Below are 8,649 nucleotides of genomic sequence, written 5' to 3' on the forward strand. Positions count from 1 at the left end.
AAGCTCTGTCCACATGAAGAAACAATCCACCAGTCTTGCTTTGTATTGAGTTTAGTTTATTACAGATGGGTTTATTCTTTACCATCCTCACAGGAGTTTTCATTTATGAAATTCTCATCATTTATTTAACTACATCCATGGCCACCACCACCACCACCACCACCGTCACGGCCGCGGCTTCTACAGCCGCCACCACCACCACCACCACCACCACCACGGCGGCCACCACCACCACCGTCCCTGTCTCTTCCTTTCCCACATTTCCCTCCGCGCCTTTTTCGTCTTCTATTCTGTAAACCAACAGATGAAAAATGATCAGCACATTTAAAAAAAAAACTAAAAAAACACTGAATCTTGGGATGTATAGTTTTAATCAAAGATGATTTAAAACGCGTACCGTTTTACGCCGTCCTCCTTCCTGTAAAACAATAAAAGATAAATATTCACACAACGGGACTGTAGAGCGATTGAATTTTGTAAAAAAAACAGAAAGTAGCTGAAAGTTGACTTACTCCGTCTGACTCGGTGTCCGTTTCAGAGCCGTCGTCGTCCCCTGAGCCGCTTCTCCCGCCCTTGTGAGTGAATGAAACCGCTTAATAAGTTACCATGTTCTGTTTGATTTTGGTGTTTTACGTCGTGTTGTGTGTCACTCACCTTATCGCAGCCTGTGATGGAATGACAAAAAAAAAAAAAAAAAGATTCAAATTAACAGCTGAAAGTTGACAAATTTTTTTTTATAATTTAGTTCTAACAATCATCACAACCATCACCATCAGCACCATGGTTACCATCTTTCCCTTTCCGGTCGTCTTTCATTCCTCTACATCCCCCTTTTTGGCCCCTTCGTCTTCGTCTCCTCCCCTCCTGTGAAACAAACACATGAAGGATGATTGGCACGACTTCTTAAAAACACAAAGCTTCAGGCTGCATACTTTAAATTCAAAAAAATGTTAAACTCCTACCTTCTTACGCCGTCCTCCTTCCTGTAAAAGAAGAGTCATGAAAAAATCAACACACGCACTGCAAAGTTACAGAAACAGTTTGATAGAGAAAAGGAAGAGGAGGAGGAAAAAAAAAAAGAGATGACTTACTCCGTCTGACTCGGTGTCTGTTTCAGAGCCGTCGTCCCCCCCTGAGCCGCCTCTCCCGCCCTTGTTATGTGAATGAAACCGCTTTATAAGTTACTATTTTAATATGCTCTGTTTGATTTTGGTATTTTACGTCGTGTTGTGTGTCACTCACCTTATCGCAGCCTGTGATGGAATGACAAAAAAAAAAATATATCAAATTTACAGTTTAATTTTTCAAAATGTAAAAGAAAATTTGGAATCATTTTCACTATCCAAACAACACCATCACCACTATGATTACCTTGTTTTCCTCTCCAATCCTCCCTGTCATCTTTTCCACATTCCCTGCGTTTCCTCTCCCCCTTTCAAATCAACCACATGAAGAATGATTTGGCACATTCACCTAAAAGCACAAAGCTTCAGGCTGCATACTTTTAGTTAGAACGAATTTAAACCTACCTTCTTACACCTTCCTCCTTCCTGTTAAAGTAAAATATAGGAAAGTAAACAAACAAGTGCTGTAAAGTCACAGCAAACGTTAGAGACATGCTGAATGATTACTTACTCCGTCTGACTCGGATTCCGATTTTGAGATCGGGTCGTTGTCTACGGCTCCGTGTGGGGCCATCTTTTAGAGGGGACATCATGAGCTTTCATGTTTGAATGCTCTTAGTCACACATTGAAGTCACCATTAAATTAAAAAAAAAGGAACTCACCCCTCCACAGCCTGTGAGGAAAAGACAAAGAAAGTTCAATTTAACAATACTGAATTGACATTTTATCATCAACAATTAAACACGATCCTCGTTAAATGCATCATTTTTTTGATGAATGAAAAAAAGATCAGTGTTGTTTTTATAGTGCAGTGAACCAAAATCCTTCAAGTTGTTTGGCACAGATATTTGTATTTGTACTATTACCATATACCTAGAGCTGAAGTGTATGATCTCCCTTTTTCATATGAAATATTGATCTAATTCCTCTGAAAGCTTAATGTCAGATATTTGTTGTTCTCAATAGTCTTTAATAAAGTTCCAAATACACTGGAAAATAGAGCTAAAACACTAAAAAAGAAAAAGGAAAGATACTGTTATCCTAAACGTCCATATCTAGGTCGACACTTTACATACTTTCTTTAGAAATGTGGTGTAAATGACAAAGTAAAAGATGCAGGTAAACGTGTTTATGTGGAATAAAGTCCAGTGAGCGTTATAAAAGTAATGTCGGCCTGAAGATACAGTAACATTCTTAAACTATTAACACATGATAATAATAGAGACTTACTCATTTTGACTTGTTGATGTTGGTGGTAGAATATCTTCTCTTACTGAAACGGAGGAAAAAAGAGGTCTTAGAATATGAAATACTTCATTTTTCTTGAAGTAAAAAGCAGCGACACAAACTACATACCTGGTGCAGAAATCAGAAAGATACGTCTGATGGGTGTTTTCTGAACTCATTTATAGAGTGCCTGTGAAATGAAGAATGTGGAGGTGTTACTTGATACACCCAAGCTTCATGTTCAGAAACGTGACAGTTTGATAGTTGCAGGACAGGATAGATTTGGGAGTGTCCAGGAGAGAGAGAGAAAGAGAGAAAGATAGTGTTTGTCTTCATAAAAGTGATTGACAGCTCCTTTTTAAAACATCAAATAAACGACTTTCACTTTTTATCAATAATTATTTCACGTATGTATGTTTTTATTGCACTGATATTGGAGGCTTGCTCGATATTAAAGTCTGGGTCAGGAATGGGATTTAGGAAGGACATTTAAAAAAAAAAAAAAAAAAAAAAAATCTTAAACATCTTTACGAGTCTCTTACTGGCGTTAGCAGGTATGGACTGTAGATACTTATTTACCCTCGTGGATTGTTACTGCCTACAGGCCTAATGGAGATCTTATCTTCAAGTCAGCTGATCTCACATGAACAACAATCAAGCATGTGCTGAGTCGTGCAAAACTGTCACTGAAAACCAAGAAAAAGAGGGCTTGCACACTGCAAGGCTCCAGTGTGAACATTTAATTCACCAGTCTGAAGAAGGGCTGATCTCACATGACCTTCTGCACTCATGTGAACCTGGACCCCAACCTGGTGATCCCAGTGGTGTAGTGAAGGGTATGCGGAGTATACCCACTTATTTTTCAGTCTCCATAGGGTATACCCACTTCTAAATCTCATCTGATTTACACCATTGATTGATTGACAATATTCAGTAGTATGTTGCATTTTTTTTCCCCCCTGATGGTGAAGGGATGACTCTCCTTACTTCGCCTCTGATTGGCTAATACACACAAACTAAATATGTAGGAGTAGTTTTACCTGTCACTGTTTATAACACAGGCTGTTTATACTCTGCTGGACGAGCCTCTTAAAAAAGGGGAAATGGGGAAAAATTAAGAGTATACCCACTTCTTTTGGCACCACTGGGTGGGCCAGAGTGCCCTACCAGCATGGCATTTTTGGACTTGGAAGGTTTTCCCTGATGGCATGCCACTTTCATTGGGCTTGCAAAATGGGTAGCTAGTGTCTAATGACGCTTGACCGAGTGTGGTCTGTCAAGATCTGAGAGGGTCTCTATCTGCATCTTCTGAGGAGCTTGCTATCTGAGTACACCACCTGCAGAATGAATTAATCAAACAAGTTTGATCAGTGCCGCAGCTGAAGGGAGCATTGTGCACTCTGACTCATCAGTTAGTATATGTCCATTAACCACGATGTAGAATCACTCTGATAACCTTCCACAGCACACGATTGCATTTGGTCAATGGAGGTAGAGTAACTCAGCGGCTGTGTTTATGACATTACTCTTTTATGTTGGCTCCTTCTTGAGGATACACTGTGCCACCCGCTGGGTCCTCCCAAAGCGTCAGTATTTATCATTGGACCGGATCCACTGAGTGACTTGGAGCCATAGTGATCTGCTGAATGGCTGAGCACTTTAGGTCATGTCTATCATACAAAAATATCAAACAGCACACAAAAGCATCTTAATAGTTGAGTACTGGGTGCTGGACAAAAAGTATATCCAAAGACAGAGAAAGTCTGAGTCCACCAGAGGCTGCTCCAATTAACATTTAATGGGAATTATCACCTCATGTAATGTTTCGGGCCCTCGCCCTTCATCAAGTTAGTAGACACACCTCCACAATATATACAACTCCTGAGGTCACCTGACAGGTCATGTGATACAAAGGAAGGAACAATATAGATTATTTACTATGCAAGAAATTCATAGTTAAGGTCCACTATGCATAGACACTTCAAATACACAAGAACATACAAGAAATATATAAATATACACAACTCTAGCAGGTAAAAGCCTACAGTGCCTGGAGCATTACCAGAATAACTTGAATTACATAACATAATTACTAGAACTAGTGATGAAGACAAATTAAAACATAAACACAAAACACAAAACACAACATTGTCCAGCACTCCTCGTTTGGCAGAAGTTTTCAGTCCATCATCCAAAAACACTGCCACATTATTGACTCTGATCCAACTCTCACGTTACACTTCACCACCCTGTAATGTCTACAAGAGGCCACCAAACCTGAGAAACCTGTTGGTGAGAGCCCACCTTCCAAATTTGACTGCGCACCACTTTTTTTTTTTTAGAAAAGTCGGTGCCTTCTGGCAACTACAGACGCTGCAACTGCCCCCAGTGCAACTTCACACACAAAACTTCCACCTTCCATCACCCACACACAGGAAAAACCTTCGACATTTAATGTTATCACATGCAGCGCCAATAATGTAATCTATATTCTCAAGTTGCTCCATGTGGCCTGGTTTATGTTAGCCAAACGACTCTGAAACAACCTCTGAAAATAAGAATCTCAGAACACAGATCCAACATTTGTAACCATGACAGCAGAAGCCCAGTAGTGGCACATTTCTCACAATGTTTGTACTCTCCGGTACTTCAGTATTGATCTAGTTAAACAACCCAGTGGTGGAGGAAATGTCGAATTCTTTGTTGCTTGAACGAGAAGTTTTTTGGATTTATACTCTGGACATTGACTCCAAGAGGGTTAAACCAAGAGTTTAATTTGAGGCCTTTTCTATGATGAGTCTACTATTCAGCCACCTCAAGGAGGTTCACTTCTTTGATTGGTTTAGTAACGTTTATCATCCTGGTTCAGGTTGTGTTAATTTAATGGGAGGAAAACTTGCCCAGTATAATATTCCAATAGAAATACATGTGTTTGATAAGTCTATGAAGACTTTGGCTGTTTATACTTTCAAACTTTACAACATGAACATAATATTTAAGATGCTGCAAACAGATCAATGTCACTGAATATGTGTTTCATTGAACTACATTTCTTCTTCTTCTTTTCTTATTGTATTTAATAATGTCAGCATGTTTTTAATGTTACATTTTATTATATATTGTTTGATCACCTTTGCCCTTCATTGTGTGCAAACCTCCTCTAAATGGGGGATCAATTAAGTGTCTCCTCTTTTCTTTAATTCAACACAATCACATTTTCTGTTATAGCCACATGACATTATTGAGTTTTTTGCTATCTTAAGTCATCCAAAATATAGCAGAAAGTTTTATTTGTTGACTTGTATGATGTCTAATGCAGGGCTTCTCTCTCTATATACATCTGCTTCATGGTGAGGCTGTTTTGGCTGAAATACTTATTGAAAAAAGCCGCTGCAGCCTGTTCCCTGTAAAGCACTGTCACTTTAGACTTCTTCATTTGTGAGCCTTGCAGAGCTAATCTTCAGTGGGTGTTCATTTAAAGTCTCCCACTGAAGTTATATCTATGAACAAAAAAATAAACCACTCTTACATTTTCTTGATTAGTTTATTAGAAATATATATCATTCATAATATATAATTCTCAGAGGATTGTGATTCATTTGAAAAACATTATTTTCGACCACGTCTGCTTTCACAACCACCACCACCCTTATGATCCCCAGATTTTCCCCTCTCTTCGTTTCCTTTTCCACATTTATTTCTCTTCTTCCTTTTCTGATCCTGAAAACCAACACAGAAGAATGAGAAGCCTTTCTAGTAAAAAGCAAAAACCAACAAAGCTTTAGGATGTATGGTTGCAATTTAAACGTCTTCAAAACTCCTACCATCTTACACCGTCCTCCTTCCTGTAAAAGAAAAGAAAAGATACTTAACAAACAGTGCTGCAAAGTTACAGAAACAAATCAAAGTGCATGAAGGTAGAGGAAGGATGTCTTACTCCGTCTGACGCAGTGTCTGTCTCATCTGAGCTGGAGCCCTCTGAGCATTTCTTCTTTTCCTTTAATGAGAGTGAAACAGATTCATCATGAGTGAACATGTTTACATGCTGCGTGTCACACATTTAAGAAAATATAAAGTATAAAAAATCAATTACCTCTCTGTCACCTGTGACAGAAAGACAAACAAAGTGCAAATTAATAGTCATAAATGGAAAGTTTTTTAAAGGCAATAAAACACAATCCTTTCAAAATATATTTTTAAAAAAAACATCAGAACAACAACGTGTTGTATTTGAGGCCCAAGGACCCGAAATCCTTATAATAAAAAGATTTTGCATGGATAACTATGACTCATTTTGATAATAGAAAACAAGTGTATGTCAAATACTGATCATAACCAAGAGTAAGGAAAGGTTTTCTCTAGAATTCTGCAATAAAACACAAATTAAAAAAAATATTGTAGAGACTTACACATGTTGGCTTGTTTAGATGGGCAGTAGAATTCTTCCCAAACTGAAAACATAATGAGAGTTAACATCTTTATAAGTTACATCATTACATAATCAACAGTAAAGCCAACTATACTCACTACTTATGTGATGCAGAAGTCTGAAAGGTGTGTGTCGGATAGTCTGATGTGCGTGTTCAGACTGTATTTAGAGTGCCGGGAGATGGAGAATGTGGGTGTTTGGTACAAGCACACTATTACGGGATAAACTACTCATTGACCAATACACTTTATGTTTACAATTAAAAATGTACTAATGTCGCAGGAAAAAAAAGATTTGGGTGTGGCCAGAACACGAGTGATGGTGTTGTTTTCCATGGAAGCAATTAACAGCTTCACATCACAACATGAAATGAATGACCTTCACTGGCATCTCAAAAACAGGGGTGTAACCTAACCATAAGGTGGCTACAATGTAACTGGCACAGCTTTTGTTCAACTACAAACCATTGGTTCAATAAAAGCTCCGTCATGCACGACTGCAGTACATTGTAAGTGTATTTTGAATGGGAAACATAACACTAATATAACAAAGAGGTATGACTAGATGAGCCAATGGCAAGTGTCCTGGCACAACTTTTGTTGTTGTTTGGTTGCTAATTGCCTTCATCGAAAGAATCACATTGAGCGTACATGTGTGCTATATACATGTTAAACAGAATGATGTTGAAGTCCATCCATCTTGTATAGTCCCATCATGTTTGGGCAGATGTTTGCTTACCAAACATGAAAAAAAAAAGATAATTGATGACAGAAATTACAACAGAATGACTGAGGTTGTCTCTGCTGGAGGTTTCTGCTCCTTAAACAAATAAGTTAAAGTTTTCCTGGCTTCTGTTGCCGAATGGTGGACCTGTGTTTATTCTCTTTAAAACAATACAAAACACAGTACAGCCTAGACCTGCTCTTTTTGTAAAGCGTACCTGGATTACTTATGTGTTATGGCTTCATTTTTTAATTTGATTATTTTGGCATATCACAAGATCACAAATCAATGCAAGTTTTCCAGCATTAAAGTGAATATCTTATTTTTGCCTGCACCTTATAACCACTTATACTCCTACATGTACTGGAACAAAACAACTCCCATTGAATTCAAACTGTAAATTACTGAGGGTGTGTTTGCACTTCAATTGATCAGTGACATGGCTCGATTGTCTCTGAACGTGCTTTCCATGCAAAATCTTTCTTTCCAAAGAGAGATTGAAAACTTGGCTGCAGAAACAATGTGCTTCCTCTGAGCTTCACAGTGCTGTGTGTAAATAAACGCCTGCAGCCATAGTAACACAACCTTCCCTACCTGCATGTGTGTTTAAAATAATTATACCGTCCACAACTCAAGGACACACCTGCTACTGTGGCTTTGATTCAAGAAACCTGAAATCTGTGTCAGAGTCACCTGATGTGATCCAGGAAGATACAGGAGAAAAACAAACGGATGTAGGTCAGTACGGGTGAAGCCGACTCCAGAACTACTCTTTCCTGAAATGTGCAGGTTTTTGTCACGAAATGCAGAGGGAAATATTTAAATTTATCATTTTGATCTTACCCTCTCTCATGGCTTAAACATCAAAACCACAAAGAATTTTAGATAAATGTAATAACGTGTGTGTGTGTCAAGCTATAGGCAATGCCTCATTTTTATCTGAGCATGGCTCAAACATTTTGTAGGGTGTACTTGTGTGCAAATATCCTTATCCTCACAAAAGCTGACATCACAGTCATTTGGGTTAAAAAAAAAAAAACCTAGCCATTTGAACTGCGTTGCTGCCTTTTTTAAAAAAAAGTTGCAACTTTACTAAAAATGTCCATACGAGCTCCGTTTAGATTTATGAGAATAAATTCTCATTT

General features: G+C 38.3%; 1 protein-coding gene and 1 long non-coding RNA gene across 2 annotated transcripts; both read right to left on the reverse strand.

The window, feature by feature from the left end:
- Positions 1 to 39: 39 nt before the first annotated feature.
- On the reverse strand, positions 40 to 2,597 carry LOC109981273 (cylicin-2-like). Its single transcript, XM_065966494.1, has 12 exons — positions 2,482 to 2,597; positions 2,356 to 2,398; positions 1,636 to 1,798; positions 1,530 to 1,550; positions 1,372 to 1,432; positions 1,243 to 1,253; positions 1,092 to 1,151; positions 963 to 983; positions 655 to 864; positions 513 to 572; positions 398 to 418; positions 40 to 290 (listed from the first exon to the last, which is right to left on the reverse strand). The coding sequence occupies exons 3-9, from the start codon at positions 1,696 to 1,698 to the stop codon at positions 748 to 750; spliced, it is 354 nt and encodes a 117-aa protein (XP_065822566.1). The 5' UTR covers positions 1,699 to 1,798; positions 2,356 to 2,398; positions 2,482 to 2,597; the 3' UTR covers positions 40 to 290; positions 398 to 418; positions 513 to 572; positions 655 to 747.
- Positions 2,598 to 5,877: 3,280 nt separating this feature from the next.
- LOC136177013 (uncharacterized) lies at positions 5,878 to 7,515 on the reverse strand. Its single transcript, XR_010664665.1, has 4 exons — positions 6,880 to 7,515; positions 6,290 to 6,803; positions 6,177 to 6,197; positions 5,878 to 6,072 (listed from the first exon to the last, which is right to left on the reverse strand). It is a non-coding gene; the product is annotated as an uncharacterized lncRNA (long non-coding RNA).
- Between the last annotated feature and the right edge of the window lie 1,134 nt (positions 7,516 to 8,649).

This window comes from Labrus bergylta, chromosome 18 (assembly GCF_963930695.1).
Source record: "Labrus bergylta chromosome 18, fLabBer1.1, whole genome shotgun sequence".
NCBI lineage: Eukaryota > Metazoa > Chordata > Actinopteri > Labriformes > Labridae > Labrus > Labrus bergylta.

What these genes read in the sequence shown, in the direction of transcription:
- LOC109981273 (XM_065966494.1), bottom strand. Translation starts at nt 1,698, where the DNA reads ATGGCCCCACACGGAGCCGTAGACAACGACCCGATCTCAAAATCGGAA. An exon ending in AAGGAGGAAGGTGTAAGAAG is followed by an intron (nt 1,433 to 1,529) that starts GTAGGTTTAAAT and finishes TTGATTTGAAAG; the next exon opens with GGGGAGAGGAAACGCAGGGA. An exon ending in CAGACACCGAGTCAGACGGA is followed by an intron (nt 984 to 1,091) that starts GTAAGTCATCTC and finishes CTTCTTTTACAG; the next exon opens with GAAGGAGGACGGCGTAAGAA.